Genomic DNA, 27,736 nt, shown 5'->3' with positions numbered 1-27,736 from the left:
ACCTAGGTTTCCCTGCGCCAAAGGGAAGAGCTCACCGGGCAAGTAGGACCACAAGCTGCCAAGACCCTCCCGCGCCCGCTGGCACCGCGGGAGGTACGGTTTCCCCGCGCCAGGGGAGGGGCGGGCGCAGAGGGCGAGGCGGCCAGGCTGCGGCTGTCCTTTGGCTGGATGTGGCCGAGCGCCAACGACCAGAGGGCGGAGCCCCGGCCGGAGGCGGGCCAGGATGGGGGTGGGCAGAGGCGCGGCTCGGGTTCTACCCCGAGGTCAGCGGCTGCTGCCCCAGCAGACACGAGAGAGCGCCTGAGCTTCGGGGACCCGGGGCGGAGCACCGCGATCCAAGTGCCAGGCTCGCCAAGCGAAGTGGGCGGGCGGCTCGGGACCATGGCCAGGGCCGGCATGGAGCGCTGGCGTGACAGGGTGGCACTGGTGACGGGAGCCTCGGGAGGCATCGGCGCGTCCGTGGCCCGGGCCCTGGTCCAGCAGGGACTGAAGGTGGTGGGTTGTGCCCGCACCGTGAGCAACATCGAGGTGAGGCCAGTCCGGGTTGCGGGGGCGCTCTGGGAGGTGTCGTTTCCGCGCGGTGGAGCTCCGGGTGGGGGAGGGGGTATGCCCTCGCTTGCCCGCCGCACCAGGGCCATTTGCAACGGGCTCCGGTAGGGCAGGCCCCTTGGATCCGTCAGGGCAGGCTTGTACCTTCGCTTTAAGTCCCACCGTTTAAGGAGCCATTTTCTCCTAACAGCGCCGGCTTCAGCGTGCCAAGTCGCCGGGTCCGGCAACTCCCCGCCCGCCGCTCGTGTCTGCCCAGCATATTGGCCTTAGAAAAGGGGAAGCCAGAGATCAGGGGTCAGCCAGGCAGCCAGGGAGAAGGAAAGAGGGCTTTTTCGCCCCAGTGGCTAGGCTGGCTACTGGATTGTTTCCTCTGGTCCCCAGAACTCACCCACCACACCAGGCAAAGTGGTTGGCCAACCAAATGAACAAGAGCCAGAAGTGTTGAATTTTTGACCCAGGACTGGAGGAGGACTTAGGGTGGGAGTGGAGCTTTACTGAAGAGCCCCAGCCCCTTCTCCCAGTGGGCATGAGGGATGAATGGAATATTCATTGGTAGACCTTTTTCCAGTTCATTCTCCCAGGTGAGACTGAGGAGGTGATACAGGGCATTGAACATGTAAATCCTGGGGGGACCTGGAACTCTTTATTTTTCTCTTGACATGAGGTTGGAAGCCCCTAGAGTTGTGAGCAAAAAGAGCACAAAGAAAAATGAAATAAAGTTGGCCATTTTGGAGCAGGGAGGGAGAAATTTCTGTCATAGGTTATCTCCGGATTAGCCCTGGAAAGATCACTTCCTGGGTCTGGGCTGGTGCTTAGCTGCAGGGCTGTGTCTCCACATCGTTCAAAGTCCCTGGGCAGGGAAGGGCTAAGCAGGCCTTGGGTGGGGGCAGAGGGAGAAGGTGTACGGAAGGAGGACTGTCCCCTCCCCTGCTGCTGACCAAAGGTACACTTTATAACCTCCCAGATAATCCCAAGGTCACCTGGCTCCACCACTGCTCCACTCTGCCCCTCCCTTTCTCCTGTTCTGAGGAGCTCAGGGCCCAGCCCCAGCCTTAGAGCCTAGAGGGTCAGACAGAGGTTGAACAACTGGATTCCTTAATTCTGAAGCCACTTCTGGCCTTCTCGTCCTGCTCCCCCGCCCCCCTCTAGCCAGTAAGGGCCCTGAGCCTTAAGGGGATCCCCAGGCTGGTCACTCAGTCCCAGCATGACTCCATGTCATGAGAGGAGAGCGCCTCTGCTGTGAGGGGACTGACAGGATTTCAGGTCACTTTCGAGGGTACGTAGGGAGATGGTCCAGGTGGCACAGGTGGGGCAATGAGAAGGCAATGACAGGGAGAAATATCTTCTCAGTCCCTCCCTTCTGGCTTTCCTGAGGAGGATTTTGAGGAACAAGAGGGGAGGGGAGAATTCCAGGCTTCCTTGCCCACAGTCTACTTTGATTGATTGATTCATCGCTCAAAGTTTAGGTTCTGGCTTCCCACAGAGAGAAACCCTATTTCCTGAAGTGGTCGTAAGTAGGTAAAATTGGGTGAAGGGGAGGTTTGAGTCCCAGAGGACTATACCTTTTGAACTCACAGAAAGTTAAAGCAGAAAAGAATTTCCTGGGTCACCTGATCTGGCCCTTTATTCCTTGCTTGGCTTGGGAGGAGGAAAGGGCTCCAGGCCAGGGCAGCTGGCCAAGCTGGCCTTCCTCTGAGGCATCCTGCACCCCCTCCCCCTCCCACACATGTGCACAGTCACCTTCACAGGGCTCAGGTGCCCGGCCACTGGCCTTCAAGGCCACACAGCTTGCTTCCTTCCTGCTTCCGAATGTCAGCTTCCCTCACGGCCACCTCTCAGTGGCTCTGCTTTCTCAGGTCTTTCTCTCTCAGGGCTCCTCAGTGCGCTGAGGGCCTTGGGGGTGCACAGGGGGTGCCCACTGTCACCTGCCATCTGACTTGCCCCATAGTCTCCAGAGAAGCCTTGGGGTGGAGGGTGGTGCACCAGAGATCACTGAGAGACAGAATCTGTCCTGACTTCCTGAGGGCTCCTGTAGGTAGGGAGAGGGGGAGAGGGGAGACGATGACACTTGGGCTGGGCTGCCAGGTGTGTGTGGGACTCTGAGCCAACTGGCTGCAAGTTGTGAGGGGAGGGGGCCAGTTCAGAGATGAGCCCCTCTGGGAGGCACTGGTTGACACAATGGGGGAGAACAGGATCGAGGCCCTGGAGTAGCCAGCTTGGTGACTGTCGGCACTGGTGGAAGAAGCATGCGTCTCACCTACGGGCAGAGGAGGTGATTCTGTTGGAGAAGAGGCAGAAAAGAGACAGCACTCCGTTCCCAGCAGCCCTGGCCCCCTTCTCCCCTTAGAACTGAAGACTTGAGTTTATACGTGAGGTTCCTCCACTGATCTCAACGTTCCCCTCCCGCACTCAGGGAGCGCTCCCTCCCCTGGACTTTGACCAAAGAGGACAAGCTTCAGGGACAAGCCCAGCACCTATATGGCTGAAAGGCAGCTGCCAAGGGAGAGAGTTGTATGAGTGTGATAGGGGAGCGGTCCGTCTCTGGGTAGGGAGGCGTGGGAGTGAGCGCTCACCCCAGTTAGACCCCTGTTGGGTTTCACAGGAGCTGGCTGCGGAATGTAAGAGTGCAGGCTACCCCGGGACTTTGATCCCCTTCAGATGTGACCTGGCAAATGAAGAGGACATCCTCTCCATGTTCTCGGCTATCCGTTCTCAGCACAAAGGTGTGGACATCTGCATCAACAATGCCGGCTTGGCCCGGCCGGACAGCCTGCTCTCAGGCAGCACCAGCGGTTGGAAGGCCATGTTCGACGTAAGAGCTCCAGGCCTGGTGTCAGGGTTTGGGAGGAGAGTGGGGAGCCAGGGGTTCAGGAGCCAGAGGGCGCTGAGGATAGGACCTCTAGGAAGAGGGAGCTTCGGGTTCCCACCTGGGGCATCTTGACCCTTCCCTTGCTTCACTCCGTACCAGAGGGGTAGTGAGTGGATCAATGGCCATATATTTTCGTCTCTTCTTTTCTTTGAGCTCCTGGCGGTAGTTCTTAAAGTCTAGACTGATTTCCTTGTGTTGGAAGAAAGGTTGGTAGGGGAGAACCCTGCAGCTTACTGAAAGTCTCCCAGATGTCAGCACTGTGCTAGGCGCTTGGGAACAAGGTCTTAGGGAAGGAAAGGAAGAGAGACAAGAAGGGATGTTCTCACCCAGCCCCACCAGTAACTGTGACTTCAGGCACCTTAGTTACCTTCCTTGAGCTTCAGTCATGTCATATTTAATTGGGATGAACACACCTATATCATCAATATCTGGGGGGGGGGTTCACAGACTCCAATGTCCCCTGGGGCCAGGTGGGTGCACAAAGGAGTGAGTGGGTCAGGTGGGGTCTGCAGTGTGTGGAAGAGCACACGCCACGTGGAGGGGCGGCCACTGCTCCAGCACAGCGTAGGTGCTAGATTGTAGTGTGGGCTGTGTGGCCAGATCTCATGACTTCTTTTGAGAGAAGTAGCAAGTCTGTGTTTTTATGTGACACCTCACCTCTCCCGTTCACTAAAATGTCAGCTCCACAAGGGCAAGGATTGATTGTTCTATTCTCTGGTATAGCTCCAGCCCATAAGCACTCCATAGATATTTATCATATGAATGAAACTTTCCAATACCTGTTACAAAGGTATTTAAAATGTTTTAAAACCCCGTACAGGGTAAACAGCCTTTAGGACACGAGTTTCCAACTTCTGGACTGTATTATGGGGAGATAGTAGGGTATGAATGGATTCTGTGAAGTTGAAAGCAAGTGTGCAAATGTGGGGCTTCTTTCCTCCTCCACAATCCTTTCACACCTGCTAGCAGTAGATACAGCACCTCACAGATGCTTGGGCCTGGAAGTGAAGCAACGAACAATGAAGTAAGTCACTGCTCTCAGAGAGCCTTCTGGAAGATCAGAGACACGGTCCTCACCTGGAGCAAGTGGGTCTCTAAACCTGGACCTCAACTTGCCCATCTGTAAAATGAGGGACTTACATTAAAGCCCTGAGGCCCCCGTTCAGCTTGAACATTATCTAAGTATATTCGGATCGTTCTATGAGGCATCCTCTCCCTAGACCCAGGCGATTTACTCACCCGGTCCCAGGGGATCTATTTCTCCTCCACTATCTGTCCTCAGGAGCTGAGTTCTCTGCTCCACAAACCTACATTGCTAAGAGGATGAGAAACAGGGCTGAACACCTCCCGTGTCTTGTACCCATCTCTTCCCACTGCCGTGAACACTGAGGCAGGTTCACACCAAGGGTGTTCTGTTTCTCGTGCCTGTCTCTGACACCCGATAAAGAGACACATCTAATCTCCCAGCTGGCTCCCTCTCTTCCCGAGAGGAGAGGCACGAGGACCCGCTGAAAGCTTTATCTCTGCTTGTCCTCGTGGGTAAGGCTGATCAGTGGGTCTGGGCAGGCCCTTTATAGCAGATACTTCTTCAGGCCCCTGTCCCACTGAGGGTAGGGATCTGGGGTCACCCCTGCCAGAGGGAGTGGGAGTGGCCAGTCACCCCACCCTTTAAAGTCCCTGCACCTAGTCTCGTCGATGGAACACAGGTGACAGGAAGGCATGAAAGGAAGGAGGGTCAGGCCTTCCCTTCTCCACTTGTAGTGTTAAGGGAGAGGACGGGAAAGGAGCAGAGAGGAGCTGAGGAAAGTGGGGAGAGGCTAAGGTCTGTGCTTGAGGAGAGATTTTTAAGCCATTTTAGGAAGGAGTTTAGGCTTTTTAGGAAGAAACAGGGCCAGGGATGCTGTCCCAGAGAATAGAAGGATAGGGTATTTGGGGAAGAAATGGAGGTGATTCCCTAAAGAATCGGAGGTTCTACTGTTTGCAGAGAAGATGACCAAGACAGAGTCTCCTGGGTCAGGGGTGGGATTGAGGGGTTTCCATTCCTGTTTGCAGGAACTTGGGGGGTCATCGAGGACAGGAGCTGCCTCTGCTGCCAACTAGGAGTAGCAGCTTTAGGGAAAGGGGCACCTAATATAGAAGGCAAGGTGCCCTGGGCCTGTTGGTCTCTGGGAGGACCTGGACGCTGTTTTGGAATGCCACAGCATCACCTCCACCCTGGTGCTCTGTGGCTCCATCACCTACTCGGCTGGGCCCGAGTGGAAACACCCATTGCCCTCCCTGGCCTGCAGGTGAACGTGCTGGCCCTCAGCATCTGCACACGGGAGGCCTACCAGTCCATGAAGGAGCGGAATGTGGACGATGGGCACATCATTAACATCAATAGGTGAGGGCAGGTGGCCGGGATAGAGCTCAGGTCACCACTCACCCTCCACGCTGGGTGATCCGCTGCAGCTCATTTGGCCTTGGTTTCCTTGGTGGTAAAAGAGGGATTTAATACCCGAATGGCACAATTAATGGTGAAGGAAAGAATAATGTTGCCAACTACCAGCACCTGGTTGTCTGGAATGGGCAGCTCAGCCCCTTCCCTCTGCAGCTGAAGTGTGGGACCCCTTCTAGGCCCGAGTGTCTTCATTCCTCAGGCCCTGGCACTGAATGAACCCCACGTCAAGGCACAAAGAAAGACTACACAGTGTCTGCCATCAGAGTCTGAGAAGGGACATGGCTTCTGTCTGCCCCCAGAGACTCCCAGTAGAGCCATATGAGTGAACACACAGATGCAATTGAGCGATTTTTGACATCCTGCATCATCAGGAGCGCAGGGACGATTTCTAGGAAGAGGAGGGTTTTCAGGAGCTGCTGGAGCAACAGAAGCTAGATGGGTGGGCTGTGGGATGGCCGCTAGAGGTCCCCTTTAGGAGGCTTCCCTGTCTGCATCTGGGTGGTGGGGTTGACCTGCACGGCAGGGGGCACTGCCGGTCTCTGTGGAGCTTCATTCTCTCTTCTTTTCCCTTCCCTCCTTCCACCCAGCATGTCTGGCCACCGAGTGTTACCCTATTCTGTGGCCCATTTCTATAGCGCGACCAAGTACGCCGTCACTGCGCTGACAGAGGGACTGAGGCAGGAGCTTCGGGAGGCCCAGACCCACATCCGAGCCACGGTGAGGGTGTGGCCCAGCCCTGGTGGGGATGGGGTGGGCGCAGCCCCTCCCTGCCCACACGTACTGCCCAGGAAGCCCGTGTCCGGGGTGTAGTGTGTAGAGCTCCCTGGAGCAGACTGGGTACAGATCTGCTGGGCTCTGCTGCTCCTTGCATGGCCCTGCTCTGTCCTTGAGTGTCCTCATTTCACTGATCCAGGAGCCAATGACAGACTTAGACTTTGAAGTGGGAGGGGGCTGATCTGAGGGGCACATGGTGGAGTGAGACTAAGGGAAAGCAAAGGATTGTGGGAAACCAGGTACACAATGGCTGGAAACCGGGACTCTGGGCTCTTAAAAGGCCGCATGACCTTGGCCAAGTCACTGAACCTCTCCAAGCATCGGTCTTCTCATCGTAAAATGGAGACGATGATACCTACTGGTTATGAGGTTTTAAGGGACACCGTTTTGTGAAACATTAACCTGACACAAAGGAAAGGCTCTGTAGAGGGTAGGTATCATGTGACAATAGCCAGTGGCAGTTTTGGAAGGAGGAGGCAGCTGCTGGACACTGCGCAGCCGTCACTGTGAAGCTGGGGCCCCGTGGCCTCCCTCCTCTCCCCCCAACCTCCCCAAGGCCTGGCAGAGCTCAGCCCCTGAGCAGGCCCTCTCTGTTGGCCCAGAGCATCTCTCCAGGTGTGGTGGAGACACAATTCGCCTTCAAGCTCCACGACAAGGACCCTGAGAAGGCAGCTGCCCTCTATGAACACATGAAGGTGGGGCCTCCCTCTGGGCCTAGTGAAGCCAATGACTCCCTCAGTGAAGGCAGAGGGAACCCTGACCTTCAGACTCCACCCTTCTAGCCACCTTGTCACCCCTCCTACAGGGTTGGGGTGGGAATGTGGGCGCTGGAGAGGACCTCAACAGTGGGCGGGAACTTGAGTCCATTCTGTCCTTGTCTCAACCCATTCCCCTGGTGCTCTCAGTGTCTCACACCCGAGGATGTGGCCGAGACTGTTATCTACGTCCTCAGCAGCCCCCCACACGTCCAGGTGAGTCTGGCCTTGACTGTCCACCCCCTGGAGGAACCCAACCATCCACAGAGGAGGGGCCTTAGGGGGTGGGGAGAGTGTCCTGGCTGCCTCAAGCCTTGTGCCTTCCGCAGATTGGAGACCTCCAGATGAGGCCCACGGAGCAGGTGACCTAGTGCACTGAGAGCTGCTCTTTCCCTCCCCACCCCTGGCGGCTTGGCTCCTGCCTCTGGATTTTAGGTGTTGATTTCTGAACCCCTGGATACCAGTTCCTGTCCCCACCCCCACCAGAGGCTAGAAAATTTGTTTGAGATTTTTATGTAATCTTGTCAAATTGATTCCATTGCAAATGTGAAAAATGGGCTGGGGAAAGTAGGGGCTGTCACTGATTATTTTACTTCTTAACTTGTTCTTAGTCCCTTTCTTGGGCTCCTCAGCCTTTGTCTGCTCTCCTCAGTCTCTTCCCTTTGACCTGGGAAAGGGGCTGTGGCCAAAAGGGGAGCTTCTCCCTATCTTCTTGCAGCCCAACTCTGCCTCAGGGTTGGGATGGCAGAGAGGCCCTCCCCTTACGTCTGAAGGGTGATCCAGGGCTCCAAGGCTTCCGCCTCTCCCTGCCCCACTGCCCCCACTGCCCTTCCTCCCTCCCAGTTCTCCAGCCCAATCTTGGCCTGTTGGCCCCCGGTGGGGTCATCATTCCTCTCTGACTGTGGCAGCAGAATACCAGGGCCTGGCTCCCAGTGGATTTAACAGTGATCATTAAAAAAGAAAAATCGCAACCAACCTACCTTGGCTTCAGGAGTGTCTTTCAATTCTTGCCCCTTCTCTGTGATCAGGGATGGTTGTGTCTCAGAATTTCTTCCAGGTGAGTGGGAAGGTGGATGGATTGGGCGCATCACTTCCGGAGTGTGGATTACTTTAGGTAGCTGGAGTGGCTTTGTGTTGGGCCTGGAAAATGGGAAGGAGTTTGCCAAAGATGAAGTGAAGACAAAACAGGGTGTGCAAGGCTAGGAGGACCAAAAGAGTGTGCAGTGTTGTGCGAACAGCACGGAACTTAAGTGCAGGAGCGAGATAGGGCTGAAAGGCAGTTCCTGCCTGGATCACTACGCCAGGCCAGCAGGGCTGGGCTGCAGGGAGAGTGGGCTGAGTTCTTTGGGCAGCCGAGCCACGGGACATTCCAGTCCTGTGGCCCAAACGGCAGAAACTGGACGCCCTGTGCAGCTACTAGGTCCGCTAGGGTGTCTGCTGGGAAGTGTTCGCTCCTGGACCTGAGTGCTGGGCAAAGGAGTCTGGCTATTACCCATGGGACAAGGGCATCGGCTGGCTTGTCAGCTGGGACGCGACAGGCTCACAGCTATCACTTGGAAGAGAATCAGCCACGGGATAGGAAGTTACTGTTGCGGTCCTGCTGAATGGTGATGAGGGTCACAAGGAGAAGCTTCTGGAGAAGATCTCGCGAACCTGGATGTGAGGAGGGAGGCACCAAGACTGAATTGGTTCAGCCGGAAGGCTAACCCGTCCCCTTAAAGTGTCCTTTGCTGGTGCGTGGGTGAATGAGGTCCCCCGAGGGCACAGGATGCAGCCCGCAGTAGAATCAGCTCAGCGTTGAACACGGCCTTCCGGCCCGCCGTGGTGCGCTGGAGGTCGCCGCTCAGCCAGTCCTGCAGGGGGCGCTGTGGGGACAGTCTGGCTGCCGGACGTGTGCGGTGCGCCCCGGGCAGGGGGCGGGGCCGCTTGAATGCGGAAGCGGAGAAGCCCACGTGGGCTGGCGGGGGCGGGCGTAGCTGGGCTGTCCAGTTTTGGGCAGTCTCTGAGCTCATAGTCTGGGCTGTTCTGTTTGTTCTTGTTTCGGGGGCTGGGTGAGGGCAGCCGTCAGGTCCCTTTCGCTCCTCTGTTGAGAGCCTGGGAGCAGGGCGCCAGTCCCCGGCCGGGCGTGTACCATGGGACTACTCTCGACCTTCAGGGGCGCGACCCGGTGCTGCTCCGGTCACTTCGTCACTCGTCATTTCTCCCAAGCAGCGCGGCGTGGGGTGCGGCCTGGCGGGGAGGAGCTAAGCCGTCTGCGGCTGGATGACCTGCAGCCGACGCAGCGGCTGGAGCTTCTGTTTGGCCTGTCCCCATGTCTGTTGGCACTGCAGGCCGCCCGCCGCCGCGTGGCCAGGCTCCTGCTCCAGGCCGGCAAGGCCGGGCTGCAGGGGGAGCGGGCCGAGCTGCTCCGGGCGGCCGAGGCGCAGGGCATTCCAGTTCTGCGGCCCAGACGCCAGAAACTGGACGCCCTGTGCAGTTACCAGGTCCACCAGGGCGTCTGCTTGGAGGTGAGCCCGCTGCGGCCCCGGCCCTGGACTGAGGCCGGGGAGGCGAGCCCAGACGACGACCCCCAGCAGCTGTGGCTCGTCCTCGAGGAGCTTCAGGATCCCCGGAATCTTGGGGCTGTGCTGCGCTCCGCTCACTTCCTCGGAGTGGATAAGGTCATCACTAGCCGGAGAAACAGGCACGGATGTCCCTTATTCTCCATGTGTCCCAACTTGGAGGCGCAGCCGAGTTCCTAAGCACCTTGACCCCTGGGTGATCCCTCAACTGGGCTTCCCTATCGCCAGAACTCTCACCCCCTAACCCTTGGGAGCCCGGGGAGTGGAGGGCACCGGGCTTGAGATTGTCCAGCCTAATGCGGGGAATGGGGAAACTTTGCAGCTGCCCGCTCACTCCAGTAGTCAGCAAGGCCAGCGCGGGGGCTATGGAGGTGATGGACGTGTTCTCCACTGATGACCTGGCCGGTTTTTTACAGGTAATGAGGGGCGAGAGGGGAAGGAGCAGAAAGGAGCTTTGCTCAGCCTCTTCAAGGGATCTCAACCAGCAGTTGATGAAAGGAGAGAAGGGGACATGTTGGCATCGCCTTCTCTGGAGAGGGAAGGGCCTCAGTTTTTAAAACCACAGATGGAGCATTATCTGAAGTTAGGGACTTCCTGGCGTCACTCCCTTTACTGCACTCCTTTCCCAGGCGTACATCTCTTTGCCCCTTCTGTAAGTCTACCTCAGTGTCTCAATTGCCTACTAAGTAGGTCTTCAGTAAATGCTTGTTCAGCTGTGAGGAGCTGGTGGACAGGAGGCCTCGGTTCCTCGAATAGGGGCACAGCTTGAAAGAATCTTTGAACAAGGAGACCTTATGCCATTGATATCTAGGAAAGGCAAACCTTAGGAAGCCCCTTTTTGGGTCCTTGAGTCTGTCTTCAGCTGTGCTTCCCTTGCTGGACACGAGGGGTCAGTATTGCCCCACATTCGACAGACCTCTGACCATTCCTCCCTCCCCCACTCTGGGTGGTGAGAAATTTCCTCCCTTAAGACGGTGGGAGAGTTCTGGAATGTGCCTAGAACAATGCCGCCCAATAAAAATATAATATGAGCCATATATGTAATTTTAGATTTTCTAGTAGCTGCATTGAAAAGTAAAAAGAAACAGGTGAAGTTAATTTTAATAAATTTTACCTAGTATATCCAAAATATTATCATTTCAACATATAATCTTTTGTGGGTTTTTTGGGGACAAGGTCTCAGTAGAGACTGGCTGCCAGGCTAGAGTGTAGTGTTGTCATCATAGCTCACTGCACCCTCAAACTTGTGGGCTCAGTGATCCTCCTGCCTCAGCCTCCTGAGTAGCTGGGACTACAGGCGCATACCACCATGGCCAGCTAATTTTCTTTTTTAAAAAATTTTTGGTAGAGATGGGGTCTCACTGTGTTGCTCAGGCTGGTCTCCAACTCCTGACCTCAAGTGATCCTCCCACCTTGGCCTCCCAAAGTGCTGGGATTACAGGCGTGAGCCACCAGCTAATCATTTTAATAACGAAATATTTTACATTCCTTTTAAAAATTTTTACATGGGGCACGTCTCAATTTGGACTAGCCACATTTCAATTGCTTAATAGCCACATGTAGCTAGTGGCTACTAGATTGAAAAGCATATGTCTGGAAGCATTTTCTGGCTTTATCTTTTTGTAGGGAGCCCTCTTCAGAGGAACTCTGGCCAAGCCTGATGGGAGTTGGGGTTCCCTCTTCTCACTTCCAGCCCCTAAATAGGTAGCTCCTGAAAGAAACAAAAACATTCTGCAGGGCACTTACTTAAGCTCCAGTGATTACATCTCTGTACTCCCATCAGCATCTGGGCCCAGAGAGTCTGTTTTCCTTCCAGTTACTGTGGAAGAAGCAAGGGCCTGCCCTGGACCCAGCCCTTTCTACTTACTCAGAGACTGTGCTGTAGTAATTTTTGTCCCCATCGGTTTTTCCCTTTCCCTCTCATCAGTGTGCAAACAAACATTCTCCCGTTCTCTCTTGATCTCACACCAGTCAGACCCTCCTCCCACACTGAAAATCCTTATCAAGGTCACCAGTGTCCTCCACCTTGCTGCATCCAAGGCTCAGTTCTCAATCATCGTCTGACTTGACCTGTCCATAGCATCTGGCCCAGGTGACCAGTCCTTCCTCCTGGAAACACTCTTCACCTGGCTTTCCTCCTGCTTCACTGTGCCCTCTCTTGCCATCATCTTTGGAGAGTCCTCTTCAACCCTCCCCGCCCCCCACCACCTCCAAACATTGGCATTTCCCAGGTCTCAGTCTTTGGGTCTCTTTTCTGTATATATTCATTTGTTGTTGGTCCCATGGCTTTAAATACCATCTATATTCGAATGCCTTCCAAATGTATATCCTAGCCTGGATCTTTCTTCTGAACTCCAGACTCACTCATCTAGTTGCCCACTCCACAGTTCCTTTTTGCGGTCTAGTGAGCATTTCAAAGTTAACAAAACTGAACATGTGTTCCTTCTGGAGGTTTACCCAGCTCAACTAATGGCAACTCCATCCCTTTGGTTGTTGAGGCCAAAAATGTTGGCATCATCCTTGATTGAAGTTATTTGCATATTCTCACCATTTCTCACCGTCTCCGCTGTTACCACTGTGGTCCAACTCGCCGTCATCTCTTGGCTGTGTTACTGCTGAAACCTAACTGGTCTCCTTACTTCTGCTCTTGGTTCTCAGCACAGCTGGCTGAGTGATTCTGTTGAAGTCAGACCATGTTACTTCTCTACTCAAAACCTTTTGAAGCCTTTTCATCTCTCTCAGAGTAAAAGCCAAAATCTTTCCAGTAGCCCTTGAGGTCCTCCCTTACGTGGCCACTGTTCCCTCTCCTGTCTCCTTGACAGCTGCCTTCCTGCTGGTTACCTTACTGTTCCTAAAACATGCCAGGTAAGCACCTGCCTTTGGGCCTTTGTGCTTGCTAATTTCTCCACCTGGAATTTTCCTCCCCCAGATGGCTGCACAGTGCTCCCTCATCTCCTGCAGGGCTGCACTCAAATGTCACCTCAGTGAGCCCTTCCCCACCCACTTGCACAAGACTGGCATTTTGGACTGTTTTGTTTTGTTCACCACCCTATCCCCAGTGCCTGGAACAGAGCCTGGTCTGTTCTGGGTGGTTAATGACTATTGACTAAACTGTATGAGCGAGTGGATTAATATCTGGGCAAGGCTGGGCTCCTCCTTGGCCAGAACTCTGATGGAGGTTTGATGAGCTAGAACATGATTTCTTCTTCCTCCTTTCAGGCCAAAGCCAGGCAGGGCTGGCTTGTGGCTGGCACAGTGGGCGGCCCAAGGCCTGAGATCTCCCAGGCCTCCGAGATCCCTATCACTAGTTGCTTGGATTTCCTCTGGGACCGGCCTACTCTCCTCGTGTTGGGTAGGTAGATGTCCCTGCTTTTCTGTGCTCAGATGGACAATTCCTAAGCATGTGAGTGTCTGGCTAGGACACTCTAACCCTCTGCCCCTGCAGGGAACGAGGGCTCTGGTCTGTCCCAGGAAGTGCAGGCCTCCTGCCAGCTTCTCCTCACCATTCTGCCCGGGCGCCAGCTGCCTCCTGGACTGGACTCTTTGAATGTCTCTGTGGCTACAGGTGAGTCTACTCCCCCTTCCCTTTTCTTCTCACCATCTCATCCCACAGGTGTCACTTCTCTCTAATCCAGTTTACCAGCTGTTTCATCCTAAACAAGTTGCCCAACTTTTCTGTGCCTCAGTTGCTTTATGTGCAAAGTGGGGAAAACATATCCTGTCGAGGATGAAAAGAGGGAGTGCCTGGCATGTGTCAGGGGCTCTGTCCTCTCCTCCCTTGTCCTCTGTCTGTGCAGGAATTCTCCTTCACTCCATATGCAGCCAGAGGAAGAGTTTCCCTGCAGAGAGGGAGAAGGCACCTTCTCCAAGACCCCCAAGAACTTGAGCCACGTCTGAAGGACTCAGAGTGGCTCAGCATCCAGGACTGTCTTCGGGATGGGAAAAAGGCAAATTGGGAACTGATCCGGACCATCTGCAATGTGCTGGAGTCGGGACTGTTGCACACACATCCACGTGCTCCAGTGTGCCGGAGTCTCCACTGAGTGTGCACCGAGGTCCTTGTTTATCGACTGTGGTCTTGGGGGTTCGGGGACTTCGGGGTGCAGACCAGAGAGGAAGTTCAGTTTCCTGTTTGGATGTTGGAACTACCATAGGAGATAGTAGTTTGTTAATTTCCGGGACAGGCTGGGATGGAGGGAGTCTGTCTGCCTGGGCCCTGCCTAGAAGTCAAGGGCAAGTCTAGACATTGGGAGGGGAGCAGGCGGCCTAGTCCGGGGGTCCTGTTCCTCTTGAACCAGCTGTTGCCTGTGACAAATGTGAGTGTGAGAATGTAGAGGGAGGCCCGGGGCCTTTGTGTGGGGTAGACTGGGCACAAATCCAGGCTCAATACTGCCCCTCTGTGGGGCCTTGAGCACACGTCTTCATCTTTATGTGCCTCGGACCCTTGTTTGCACCTACCTCACAGGTTTGTTAGGATCAAATAAAACATCTGGTACCCAGTAAGCACTCTATAAATGGGATATTCCATCGCTTTGTCCATTAGGTGGCAGCCTCGCTCTTCGGCCCAGTTTACCGGACCCTTCTGCAGCCACCAGGAGGAGACTCCTGGCTGCAGCCCCAGGAGAGGCAAGGGAAAATTAGCAAACACCTCCCATCCCACTGGTAGCCCCCATCCAGGACTCATCAGGCAACCCATCTCAACGGGAGGGACCAAGGACTGGCTTCCTGGTGATTGTACAGCCTAGACAGATTTGGTGCTCTTCCCCCAGGGGCCCACAAATGGAGGGGAAGCCACCAGTGTAAGTAATGTGGAACAGTGCTTCTCAGTCTTGGCAGCACATTGGAACCACCTGGCAAGCTTCAAAAAACCCCAACGCTGACACCACAGGGTCTGATACGATGGGTGTGGGCGTCAGACTTTTCCAAGCTCCACAGGTGGGTCTAGTGCAGCCAGGGCTGTGAACCACGAGAGCAGAGGCTCTCAACCGCCACACTACTGGTGTTTGGGCCCGGCGCGTCTTTGCTGTGAGAGCTGTCCTGTGCGTTGGAGGATGTTTAGCAGCACCCCTGACGTCTACCCACTAGATGCCAATAGTACCCCCCCACCCCAAGTTATAAAACCAAAAATGTCTCCAGACATTGTCACATGGCCCCTGGCGGACAGATTCCTCCCTGGTTGTGAACCACTGTCCTGGAACATGGTCTTGGAGGAGAGCAGCCCCTAAATTGGAATCCTGACTGCTGTGTGACCTCGGGCAAGTTGCTTGCCCACCTGTGCCTCACTACCCCCTGGGCGAAAGGGAAAGAATCCTGCCTCTCTGGATTGCAGGGAGGGCATAGAGGGCGATGGGGACTCGGTGCTTCCCACGTGGTAGGTGCTTAATAAACAGTACCCCTTTTTCTCTGGATTCCATCTGGAATGGATGTCGCTCAGAATTTCTAATGGCGATGCTGATTTAGAACATTTGAATTTTTTTAGAAGAGGCCTAAGATCTTTTTAAAGTCAAAGTTTCTCCTCTCAAGAAAGAGGACAAAACCCCTTTGTAAACTCCTGTGATCACCACCAGCATGTGTCCCCATTGAGATCCTGCCACACCGGCTCTGACCTCTGCCGGCACGGGTCAGCCCTGACCACACCACACTGCCTCCCCTATCCCTGCTGGCCTCTTGGCCAGGAGTCCAGTGTAGTGATTTTTAACCATGGCTATGCCTTAGAGTCATGGCATAAGGGAAGGGGACACTTTTTAATATTCCAGATGCACCAGACCAATTAAATCAGAATCTCTGGGGCAGGAGCCAGGTGTTGGTGTTTTGTAAAGCTCCCCAGTTGGTCTCCATTGTGCAGCCAGGTTCAAGAACCACTGGCCTTCGAGCCTCTTGCTCACGCCCAAGAAACTGCTTCACACTCACACCAAGAAGCACATTGACACCTGTGATTTTGAGCTTGTGCCTGGAAGTTTGGGCCAGGGTGACCTTTCCTCTGTCCCTAAGGTTCTTTGGAAGATGCTCATTCCAGCCCTGGCTCCATGGCTTCTTACCTAGATGGCTTCTCAGTCTCTCATCTGTAAAACAGGGACGTGCCATTAATTGGTATTAATGTATGTACTCTATGTACCCCCTTCAACAGAGAAGTTACAAAGATAAAATGAGAATATCAGTAAAAAATGTTCTGTAAACTAGAACTGTGCATCCAAAGACTAATACACAGTAATACAAACTTTGAATGTGATGTCTAATTTTTTGTATCCACTTGACTGGGCCATGGGGTGCCCAGATATTTGGTCAAACGTTATTCTGGGGGTTTCTATGAGGATGTTTTTGGAAGAGATTAACATTTAAATCGATAGACTGAGTAAAGCAGATTGCCCTCCCTCATGTAGGGGGGCCTTATCTAATCAGTTGAGGGTCTGAACAGAACAAAAGGCTGACCTCCCATGAATGAGAGAATTCGCCCTGCCCTCAGACTGAACTGAAACACAGGCTCTTCCTGGGTCTTGAGCACGCTGCCCTTTGGATGGGAACTACACCATTAGCTCTCCTGGTTCTTAGGCCTCCAAGCTCAGAGTGGAACTGAATCATCAGCTGTCCTGGGTATCCCACTTGCTGACTCATCCTGCAGGTGTGACTTTTCGACCTTCATAATTACGTGAGCCAATTCCTTATAATAAATCTTTTTAACACACACACATACCCTATTGGTTCTGTTTCTCTGAAGAAACCTGACTGATATACTTGATGAAAACAAATGCAGGTGTCTCAGCACTCCGTCTACGTGGGGGTGCGGGGTTGAGGTCTGCTCTCTAGGACCAAGCCCAGTGTGGGGCCTAGAAATTGGGATAGGTGGTGGAAAGGGTCCAGAACCCCCTCTCCTGCCCGCGGACTCCTCTGTGGTGACTTGAACCCTATCTGACCTGCCCCAGGCATGCTGTTTGTCAGCTTTCTGGGTCCCAGCAGTCTGGGCTATCTAGCCGGCCACTCTCCTGGGAGTGGCCCCCACAGGGGGCTTCTCCCTGCTTTGCCCCTGGGCAGCAGGCTGGCTGGTGTCTGGGAAGACAGATTCACTTGAACCAAAAGGAACCAAGGCTGTAAACTACCTGCCATACACACACAGGTGTCATCATGTACACAGGCAATCCCATGACAAAAGGGAAAGGCCTGCGGTCCAAAGGACAAGGGAGATGAGGCCCAGTACCCCTTTGAGTGACCTCTGGGGCCTGGCCCAGTGCCTGACGCGGAGCCACTGCTCAGCAAGTGTGGGTTAAGCACATAGGAGCTGGGGGGCTGTGGGTACGAAGGGGGCCGGGTGAGGGTCTAGCCCCTGACGGGCAGAGCTGGGATGAAGCCAGAGGAGAAAGCAGGGGTGATTAAAAGCAGGACGCTGGCTGCTGAACAGCACTTGCTTTAAGTTCAAACTCTGTGACTTGCTAGTAGTGTCATGTGGCCCTGTCCCTTAAATTCTAAGCCTCAGTTTTCATAGTCTATAAAATGAGGATAACAATGGTATCCACTTGAGATGATGGTGGTATGCATGAAAAGAAATCATACGTGTAAAGCACTCAGCCCCATGCTTGGAGGAGGAGGGTGGCTGTTCTTCGCAGACTCTGGGGGCAGGCCTAGAGGTCAGGGCACTGGGCTGTGCTTGCTGATTAACCTGGCCTCAGTTTCCCTGAAGGCTCTTGGGGCCCCTTTCAGCTGCAACGCACAATGATTTACCCCCAAGAACTGCTGGAGGGAGTTGGGGCGGGGGGTTGAAATGACATTTGCAGGATCCCCCTTTTGTCAGGGCTCCCCAGCTAAGATGGGAAGGGTCTAAGAAGGATTGTCACTGACTTCATATTCCCAGAGCTGCTGAATCAAGGCCAGCACCATGGACCCCTGCTCCAGGCCTGCAATCTTTTTTGGCAGGAGGCTTAATTGTCAAACCCCTCCGCCCCCCAGGCTGGGGTCCTAAATGAGACAGCCCCCTCCCCTACCACTCCTGCAGGGCCAGGTGCCAGGGATCCCCACAGTTTGTAAATGTAATCAGCCTTGTGGTCTCTCGCTTTCACAGGTGCAATTAGCATGCCCATCTGCTAATCACTGATTAATGGTGTTTACAAACATGGGACTCCACTCACAGAGCTGCTTAGTCCCTCTCTCCTGGGGTCAGAGGCAGGGGACTCCCCAGCCAAAACCATTCTGCCTCGCCTTCCCCAGGCAGTGGGCAGAGCTGGAGGTCCCTCCACCGCTGCCAAGCGCCCTGGCCCAATTCTCACTGTGCACATGGGGAAAGCGGACACGGAGAGGGCAGACGGGGAGACTTGGTGGTAGGGCTGGGATCCTGCTAGTCCTTTCTTCCCAATTCTGGAACTTCGATGACAGAAGTTCTAGTGGGCATGCTGCCTTTGTTTACCACTCAGCCCCAGGCCCAGGGCCACAGGGACATACCTCCCCGCAGGGAGTTCTCGGTGGGTCCATGTCAGAGACTCAGTACACAAAGCGCTGAGAGCTCTGAGTCCGACAGTCCTGGGTCCACGTGTTGGCTCTACTTGAGGTGTCCCTCGACCTGACTGAACCTCAATTTCTTCGTCTGTAAAATGGAGATAAGAATTCTGCTTACCATATAGGCTTAAGGTTTATAGGTGAAGATTAATGATAGGATGTATGAAAAAGACTTAGCATAGTAGTTATTCAATAAATGTGAGTTTTTTATAGCAATAAAAATATTATTAATAATGAGGAGGATGAAATGAGGCTTTTGAAGCTACAAGGATGCCCAAACATGGTTTCTGCCCCCAACCCCCTCTCTGGGGAGAAAGGCAGGTCCCAGCTCATTACTGGTGGGGGCTGGGTTGGAGGTGTCAGATTGGAATCACTCCTGGGTCTGTTTGCAGCTTCCCTGTTTCATTAACACCTCCCTGGTGGTCTTCAGCTCATCCTGCTGGGGGAGGTGCTCCAGAAAGTTCTAACTGCCTCCTTCCCAGCCCAGAGCTCAGTATCCCTCACTTCCAGGCTGTGCTCCAGATGCACATAGAGGGGGTTTTATGCTGGGGAGAGGTGGCCACTGCACTGTCCCCCTCTCCTGAGGGTCCTGGAAGCCTCGTCAGGGGACACAGCACCTGGGGTGGCCCCTTTCTTTACCCTCCCCACCAACCTCTAATCCATAGGTTCCAGTTCCCCCGTCCCCCCTGCATCTCCACCTGGCCCCTTTTCCTTCCTTTGGAATCCCTGTGCCTCGTGAACGTGGCCAGTCTCAGTTCTAATCCTGACCCACTCCTTCCTGCCTGGCTGGCCTAAGGCAAGTTGCTTATCCTCTAGGACGTTCAGTTGCCCCTTCTGTAAAATGAGGAAACCATACCTCCCAGGAGGTTAGCACCGTGCCCAGTAAATTGTAAACTCTCAATAATTGGAAACCATTGTTGTTATTTTATGGACAAAACAACTGCTCTCAGAATTATCTTTTAAAATTGCAGAACCTTGTTTAGCTGGGGTGGTTGGCGGGGGGAGCAGGGCCAGAGCCCTGAGGACCATCAGCACCTCTGGAGAAGCAGGCAAGGGCGTGAGCTCTGCCCCCCAGTTAATTGTCCTAGCTCCTTCCCCAGATTGGAAGAGGGAGAGGGGCTGCTCTTTGAATTAGGACCAGGAGATTTATACCTCGGGCTCTGCAGAGGCTGCTTCTAAACAAGATTCCTCACGACTGCACTCCAAGAAGGATTTTTATGGAAATGCCTGTCCTTCGCCCCTGCCCCGTGCCCTCTCTGTCACAATATTCCATTTCAGAGGACACCCTTCACCAGCTGCGGTGGGCCGGGGAGGAGGGGCTGGGCTGGCCTGGGCTTTCTCCTGACACCTCTGCAGCCGGCCCCCTCTCCCTCTCCGGCTTTTCAGCTGCTGTCTGAGGGTGGCAAGAGGGAGACTCCATGAAAAGCAGTAGTTTTGTGGTTTACCTGCAACCTCCAAAGAAACCCATGGGCTGAACAGTTTCCTTTTTTTTTTTTTTCTGTTGCCCAGGCTAGAGTGCCGTGGCATCAGCCCATCTCACAGCAACCTCAAACTCCTGGGCTCAAGCAATCCTTCTGCCTCAGCCTCCTGAGTAGCTGGGACCACAGGCACACGCCACCATGCCCGGATAATTTTTCTGTTTTTAGTAGAGACAAGGTCTCGCTCTTGCTCACGCTAGCTAGTCTAGAACTCCTGAGCTCAAGCGATCCTCCCGTCTTGGCCTCCCAGAGTGTTAGGATTATAGGCATGAGCCACCACGCCCGGCTTTGAACAGTTTCCTTTAGAAAGAGGAAACTGCAAGACAGTAGACTTGGTCCCTTCTTGCAGGACCCCTGCCCCCCACACCTCCCCACACGCCTTCATGAGCACCAAGCCTAGCTGCCCTCTAGGCCCCCACAATGGCCAGAGCGGCCTCTGCAGCCACTAAGCCCCGCCCACCCGCTAGGAATATCATTCCCCAGCACACATTTAGACTTTCAAGGTAGGAACTAGCTTTGCTTATTTTGTATTTCCAGGTCCCAGCACAGGGCCAGGCCCATACTGGGTGCTTAAAAATGACAAATGAACAAGCGAGTAAGTTCTGAGGTTGGAGACTGATGACCTCCCCTCCCCTCGCTCTTCTCCAGAGTTGATTGGAGGGGCAAATCTCTCAGCACGTTTCCAGCCAGCCTTGACCTTCCACTCTCAGACAGCTTCAGAGGAGGCAAGTCACCAATGATCCCCAGCCACAGCTGCTCTTGAGTATCTGAAACAAGGGAGCCAGACCCACCTGCGCCCAGACCTTGTTTAGACGGCCCCTCGCATATATGGGGATGCCAGCCGTGGGTCAGGCACTGTGCAAGGGATCTTGGGGTGGCCCACACCTATAATCTCAGCACTTCGAGAGGCCCAGCCTGAGCAACATGGCCAGACCCTGGCTCTATAAACAATAGAAACATGAGCCGGGTATGATGGTGCACACCTGTAGTCCCAGCTACTCGGGAAGCTGAGGCAGGAGGATCGCTTGAGCCCAAGAGTTGGAGGTTGCTGTGAGCTATGATAATGCCACTGCACTCTAGCCCGGGCAATAGAGTGAGACCCTATATCAAAAAACTAAAATTAAATAAATCAGAGCCTTGAGACCAATACACACGCTTACAACAATCTCACCTTGGTGGGTGTGGAACCTGGAGGCCATGTGCTTGGAGCAGGAGGAGTAACGTGGCAATGTGGTGATGCTGATGGTGCTAACATTTATTACGTACTTACCAGGAGCCTCATCTCATTTAATCCTTATGATACGATACTTTGGGGTAGGCACTGTTACCGCCTTTTGCTTAGAGATAGGAAACTGAGGCTCGGAGTGGTTGAGTAACTTGCCCAAGTTCAGGCTGTGGGAATCAGTAGAGTTTGGGAGGGAGGACTGGGAGACAGGGCAAGAGCCAGGGTTTGGGAGGAGAGAACTTCCAGCCAAGCTCCAGCCAGGAGGCCTGATGCTGAGGCCAAGCCAAATCTGCGCACAGCCACCCCAGCCTGCCCATCACCACACCAAACCCCTCCCCCATCTGGCATCCCCACCCCCTTCTCCACCCTTCACCTGTCCTGAGCCATCTTTTTTTGTTTTTGTTTTTAAAGAGACAGGGTCTCTCTGTGTTGCCTGGGCTGGTCTTGAACTCCTGGGCTCAAGTGAACCTACTGCCTCAGCATCCTGAGTAGCTGGGACTACAGACGCACACCACATGTGGCATCCTGAGCCATCATGACAAGCTGTAAATGGGGCGTCCCAGTGGAGAGGGTGGGTGCACGCACCTCCTCCCAGCTTCCCACTGGCTGTGGGTGAAGTGACAGCTCAGGGCTACTGTGGGATGCTGCAAAGAGCCTCATCTCCCAGAGACACCAGACTTAGGTTCAAATCCTAGCTCTGCTCCCAAATCTAAAGGCTCAAGCCTTCGGTGAGTTTCTTAACCTCTGAGCTCAGTTTCCTCCCTGTGAGATGGCGCTGATAACCTCTTTCTCCGAGAGTGTGCTGGGGCTTGAGAGATGATGCCCTTGGCGTACAGTAGGCCCTCAACAAGCCTTCCTTTCTTGCTTCTTGTTTCTCTGTTTCTCAGTGGCCACCCTGGGTGTCTGCCTCTTTGCCCTTCCTATCCCAGGGTCTGGCGTCTCCTCTCCTGGTTCCTTTGCCCCTGGTTTCTGATTAGCTCTGTCCTGTCTGCCTGCCCTGGCCGGGTCACTGGGGGCTCCCTGTTGGTGCTCCCTTTCTGAGGCTGTGAACACACCCTGCTGTTCCTCTCCGTGCCTCTCCTCTGACTCTCTATACCCCTGGGGCTGATCGATGGCAGCCGCTGGTTATTGATCAGGGTGGGCATCCGAGTGTGGCTGCCAGAGGCTAGTATTGACGGGCAGAATTGGTGCTGAGGCTGGGGTGGAGTGGCAGCTGGGGAGCCTGGGGCTGCCGGGGAAGTGGGGCTCCCCGCCACCAGCTGGGACCTGTGAGTGGGAGTCCTTAAAGCTGCAGATGCCACTAGGGTGAGAGTGGGGGCAAGGGGTCGAGGGACTCTGTGGACAGAATGCCAAGGCTTAGCTTATGCTGTCATTTGACAAGTATTTATTGAGCACCTACTGTGTGCCAGTCAGGGATGCAGCAGTGAGCAAGTAAAAAAAAAACCATTAAGTAAGATGATATAGTATGTTATACAAAAAAATAGAGCAGGAAAAGGGGGAAATAGAGCCCTGTGGTTGGCGGACGGTACAATTTTAAACAAGCTCCCTCCTCCGTGCCTGGGGAAGTCTTGTGCTTTGGGGTTTAGCTGTGCAGGAGATTCTCCTGAGTGCCCATCACCCTGGAGCCTGAACCCAAGCCCTGGCCCAGCCCGCCTGTAGGTATCAGAGACATGGGCTGGAAGAAGGGAAGAGAGACTAAGATGCTCCTTCATCGCCTGTTGGTGCCGCTTGCAGGCAGAATGGAAAAAGCACAGACTTTTGAGCCCAGCGGACCTTGGTTTAGGTGCTGCCTCAGCCACTCATTGGCTGTGTGGCTTTGGGCAATTTCTGTAACTTCTCTGATCCTAATTTTCTTCATCTGAGCAAGGAGCCATCACCTCTCTTGCAGGGTTTTCTGCAGAGTAACAATAACAGGTGCCTGGAACCCGGCAGGTGCTCAGTAAACTGCAGTGATCAGAATTAAGCCCCTGATAATTGCCTATCACCACCCTCGGAATGACCCTGAGCCAGCTGTGCGCCATCACCATGGCTGCTTCCACTGCTCTTGGCCCCTGCCACCCTCTTGACCCAGGTGGACCTCAGCCCTTCATCTCCTTCTGAGAGCTGGGAATCCGAGCTCCTAGATTCGAGTCCAGCTTGGCCACACTAGGCACCGGAGCAGCCAGTGCAGCCTGGTATCCCGTCTGTCCCTGCAGCTGCTGACCCTGGAGTTTCCTCACCCCCCGTTTCCCTGTGCCTCCTGGCCCTGCACCTTGTGCCTGCGCTCATTTCCTTGCTCGTTGTACCCAGAGATCCCCGGTATAACCCCCTGCCCAGCCCATGATGGAGAAAAATCAAATCTCATTAAAGGCCATTGATTTTCTTCCAAATTTGCTGCCAATACACTTTGAGATTCCTCAGTATTCCTGCCTGCTCCCACCTTCAGACCCTCGACTACCACTGCAGCCTCACTAGGGAAACAGAGGGGGCCAGGGGATCTGTCTGCTGGAGCCCCCGGCCCACTTTGGCCTTTCAGTGCGCAGGACCCTGCATATGTCACTGATTTCTGGGGAGTGTTTCCCTGTCTGGCCACCCCCATCTTCCTACAGGGCTCGGGCCGAAGGGTGTGTATTTGTGTGTGTCAGTGTGTCTCTGTGCTTGTCTGTGGGTATCTGTGGTGTGTCTCTGTGCATCTGCATCTATTCATTTCTGTATCCATGTGTGTTCACATCCGTGTGAATGCAGGGAGGGCTGGGGGCCTTGCCTTGCAGTTGAACTCTGGGTGCTCTGCTGCCCATGAGACCGCTAGCCTGGGGAAGGGGCTTGACCTGGGATAAACTCAAGGTGTGGTTCTCCCAGGGGCAGAGGGCTGGGCTGGGCTCTGAAAGGGGCACAGATTTCTCTGCCCCCTCCCAGCCACCCCTGTCCCTATGTCATCTTGGAAATGAGACACCCTGCTGACTTTGTTGGGGTGTTAGATTTGGGGCTTTGGGGGCTGGTGAAAAAGATTCCAAACCTGATGGGGGACATGAATTCCTCCCTGCGTCTGATTGAACAGCCCCAGGTGGGTATGTTTAGAGTTGGATGGCCATATGCTGACCGGGTGAGCCTGGAGGGATGCGCTAAGAGGGGTCTGGGCAGTGAGGGTGCCCTGGAGGGGGTGTGGCATGGGAGAGGGTGTTCGTACCTGCGTGGGTCACGTTTCTAGGGTAATGTCAAACATCACGAATAGCCTTAACAGGGGAAAAAGTCATAAACAGGGATGCTTTAGCCTTTGTGGGGTGAGGAGGCTTACGGCCTGGCTGTAGGCTGAGCCACTGCCAGGGCCAGGGGTCAGCAGTGGTGCTGGACTGGCTCTCTAAGCCCCGGGGTGGGCATCTTGATGGGGCCTCCTACAAATTTGGGGGATGGGGTGTGTTCTCAGGTGTGTGCCCTCAGTGAAGCCTCACCACTGCCTCCTGCCCCAGCCCTGCACAGGCATATCATGTGAGTTCATGGATGTGCACGTGTGTTCTCCATGCAGCCTCTGCTAGGGAGCTGGAAGCAGCTCTTTGGGTTTCAGGGACAGGCCAGATTTATGGCGCTGGGAGAAATATTTAGGCCTGAGACAGTTTGGTTGTGTTAATTATGGAAATCTAAAGATAATCTATATTTAATGCTGAATTTTGTCAAATTTGCTAAAGAATTAGGAGAGCGTGTGCAAACAGTGACACTTCAATGAAGAACAAGGTGCAATTAAACTCTGAAATTTACAGTGGAATAATTGGAGAGCATGACAAATATAGTTATCAGCAGCAACTAATTAGGGGTCTGCTCGAGGTTTCTGGGCTTGATTAATCTCGCCTGGATGCTAATAAGTTATGTGGGGCAGATGATACCAGTTTGTCGCCTCCTCCTTTCTACTATCTCTCCAGAGCACTTAGGGGGTGAGAATGTGACCCATTCAGTTCATCCCTCTGTACAGCTTGGCCTGAAGGGGAGGTTGGGGGCTCCTATGCTGAGACCCCCCCCTTTCCCAACTAAGGATGGTGTGAACACTTTGAGCAGCCCCTGCTCAGGCTTCCTGGGGTCTCACTGGTTGGTAAGTTCTTCTTGGTGTCTCACTTGAGGCTTGTTGGGATTGGAGGAGAGAGGCTCAGAGGCCGAGTTTTAGGGTCTAGCTGAGCCTCAGTGGCCTGGATTTGTTCCCTTGCTGTTGATGTAGCTCAGTCCGACTCCCAATCTCCACATCCCATTTCATGCCTTGTGGGAAGGGGCGCTGAACACCCCACTCTGACCTGTGATAGATCCCATGCACACCCTTCCTTGGCCAGGCACTTCCCTCACTCTTTCCCTCCCAGGCCTCTGCTAATCTCCTTGCTTCTGATCGTGGCCACACCTTAGATCCATTGATTCAAGTTTAGGATGGAGCCGATGCTGTTACCTGGCTGGATGTGGCCAGCACCCTGGGCACCGCCACCAAGCCCAGCCGTGAAACTGGAGCCATCCCCTCCCCTCCTCTGTCTCTCACCCTATCTCTGATTCTCCCTGTCTTCTGTCTCTTCCCTGTCCTGGAAGCCTCCCTCAGACTTGCTTCCCTTGTCACCCCTCAGGAGTGTGTGACTAGCCTAGGGGAAGGAATAACCTCCCAAGAACTGTCCCCTCCACTACCCACTCCTTCCTCAGAAGTTCTCCTGACTGCCAGCTTCCCTACCTGGGGTCCCCCAAGGCACGAGGTGGGGTCTGCCACCTCTGCATGGACCCCATCCTGAGCAACCCCCCTGCCATCTCCTGCCTTTGCTCAGTGGCATCTGGCACATGGTGGAGACTGGCTGACAGCCTCAGAGAGGTTGATGAATCTAAAATGGAAATCTGGATGAACTGCTTCTTTGTGAATGTCCTCGATGCACCAGGTCTCTCGAAACGTGCGTCAATGCGTGCCATTAGGACCCTGATGTGGCTGTGAGGGGACTACAGGGAGGGGGTGCTGGAGGAGGACAGTGGTATCTGAAGGTCCTCCTTCAGAGGGGAGGGGGTGGCTTCTCTGAGGCCTGTTTCTCTTCCTGCTGCTGGTAGAAAGGACCTTTGGGGTCAGACACACCTGGCTTGTGTCCTGGTCCTGGTGGTCTTAGGCTGTTCCTAACCATGTCAATTCTTGGTTTGGTTTCCTTCTTGTAGAACAGGGATAATTACTTCAGAAGGAGTGCCTGCCCAGGGTCACAAGGACCTCAAGTAACAGGCTGGGAGCTGAGCAGCCCTGGATGTATGGGCTCTCTCCACTCCCAACTTCTTCCAGCTTCCCAGCCCTCCGCTTTTCAGGTGGACTTGCGTACCTTTTAAATCAACGCCAGGGCCCTCACAGGAAGGAGGTTGGGGTGGGATCCAGAGCCTGGAGCCTCACCCCCAGCCCCCAGTCTGCTTTCAGGCAGGGAACCCACACAGTTTGAGGGCTGGTGTGCAGTGTCAAGAAAAGGGGTATGTCAAGTGGCCAGGGAGGACAGGAGTGTTGCTGTTGTTTGTAAGTAACAATATGCTCAGAGGAGGTGGCTGTAATAGCCGCCTCTACTATCTCTACTGTCATCTCCACACAATATGACTAAAATGTAAATCAGATCGTGTGTGTCCCTGCTCAGAAACCTTCAATGTCTCCCCGTTGCCTCCAGGGTGACGTACAGAGCCTCATGGGCAAAGCTGCCCACAATCGGCCCCAATGTGGCTGCCACTTCCTTTTGGGCTTCTGGAAGTCCCTTTGCTCTACCCACCCACATGATGCCTTGTTCCCCAAACTGCCCCAAGAACCCAACAGTCTGTAGGATTTTATCGGATCAGTTTCCACTGCCTGAAATGCCTTCCCTCCCACTCGCATCCCCCATGACCACTTTCTGGGAGGCCGAGTCTCATCACCTCCCAAAGCCTCCCCTGATGCTCCCAGTTGCTTGGGTCGCCCCCCAAATCCCTTCTAAATTCCCTCTGCATAGTTGTCCCTTGTGTCTGTGTCAGACTCCTCCACCAGAGGGCGATAGATACCGCGGGCACAAAGGAAATGGAGCCCAGGAGTGGCGCATCCCTTCTTGGGCCTACTTCTGCTGTGCTGTGCTCCGCACTTCCAGCCCGGCATCCTCACTGCTGGGCCTCAGGGCTGGAGGACTTGGGGACAGGGCATGTTTTGTCCCTTCTCTGCAGAGCTGACAGCCTTTGAAATTTGGGTAAAAAGGTCTGACCCAGCTTCTTTCATTAGTGTAGTGAGTTTCCCAGTCACCGCTGACATCCTGGGTCCCCAGGGCAGGGCTTAGCTGGCTCATTTTACACATGGGGAAGCACACCTTGACCATGGCTGTATCTTGCAGAGACTAGAGAGTCACAGGTACAGAATGCATTGGATAAACTGAGGGTCAGAACAAATTTGCTGAGAGTGACATGGCTTGTGAGGGGAAGGGTTGGGACTCGAACCCAGGCCTCTCTGACTTCCAGGTTAATGTCTTTTCCTCTACACCAGTTTTTCTGATCACTCAAGATCTTGATCTAATCCCTTCCTGTCATTGTCACAGTCCCTGCCTCTGAGGCAACTGCAAATGGTGCCTCAGGCCTTGGACTCCAGCCTGCAAATCCCCATGTGCTGTGCATCCGATGGACAGGTCTCTAGCCT

The 27,736-nt window shown here is 54.2% G+C and overlaps 2 protein-coding genes across 2 annotated transcripts; both read left to right on the top strand.

Annotated features, from left to right (window-relative positions):
• Positions 1–272: 272 nt before the first annotated feature.
• DHRS11 (dehydrogenase/reductase 11) lies at positions 273–8,362 on the top strand. Its single transcript, XM_069482314.1, has 7 exons — positions 273–528; positions 3,152–3,361; positions 5,707–5,801; positions 6,446–6,575; positions 7,235–7,327; positions 7,538–7,603; positions 7,717–8,362. The coding sequence occupies exons 1-7, from the start codon at positions 382–384 to the stop codon at positions 7,756–7,758; spliced, it is 783 nt and encodes a 260-aa protein (XP_069338415.1). The 5' UTR covers positions 273–381; the 3' UTR covers positions 7,759–8,362.
• Positions 8,363–9,371: 1,009 nt separating this feature from the next.
• On the top strand, positions 9,372–16,129 carry MRM1 (mitochondrial rRNA methyltransferase 1). Its single transcript, XM_069481062.1, has 5 exons — positions 9,372–10,070; positions 10,271–10,364; positions 13,168–13,300; positions 13,394–13,513; positions 13,746–16,129. The coding sequence occupies exons 1-5, from the start codon at positions 9,520–9,522 to the stop codon at positions 13,832–13,834; spliced, it is 987 nt and encodes a 328-aa protein (XP_069337163.1). The 5' UTR covers positions 9,372–9,519; the 3' UTR covers positions 13,835–16,129.
• Positions 16,130–27,736: the final 11,607 nt, after the last annotated feature.

The sequence above is a fragment of the Eulemur rufifrons genome, chromosome 9 (genome assembly GCF_041146395.1).
Source record: "Eulemur rufifrons isolate Redbay chromosome 9, OSU_ERuf_1, whole genome shotgun sequence".
Taxonomy (NCBI): Eukaryota; Metazoa; Chordata; class Mammalia; order Primates; family Lemuridae; genus Eulemur; species Eulemur rufifrons.
The sequence above is the reverse complement of the archived record's forward strand: the minus strand, read 5'-3'. Positions and strand labels throughout refer to the sequence as shown.

Bases quoted from the DNA above. Each gene is read 5' to 3' on its own strand.
- DHRS11 (XM_069482314.1), top strand. From the start codon at position 382: ATGGCCAGGGCCGGCATGGAGCGCTGGCGTGACAGGGTGGCACTGGTG. The intron at 3,362-5,706 runs GTAAGAGCTCCA...CCTGGCCTGCAG, and splicing joins GTTGGAAGGCCATGTTCGAC to GTGAACGTGCTGGCCCTCAG. The intron at 7,328-7,537 runs GTGGGGCCTCCC...TGGTGCTCTCAG, and splicing joins CCCTCTATGAACACATGAAG to TGTCTCACACCCGAGGATGT.
- MRM1 (XM_069481062.1), top strand. From the start codon at position 9,520: ATGGGACTACTCTCGACCTTCAGGGGCGCGACCCGGTGCTGCTCCGGT. The intron at 10,071-10,270 runs GCACGGATGTCC...GAAACTTTGCAG, and splicing joins ATCACTAGCCGGAGAAACAG to CTGCCCGCTCACTCCAGTAG. The intron at 13,514-13,745 runs GTGAGTCTACTC...CTGTCTGTGCAG, and splicing joins GAATGTCTCTGTGGCTACAG to GAATTCTCCTTCACTCCATA.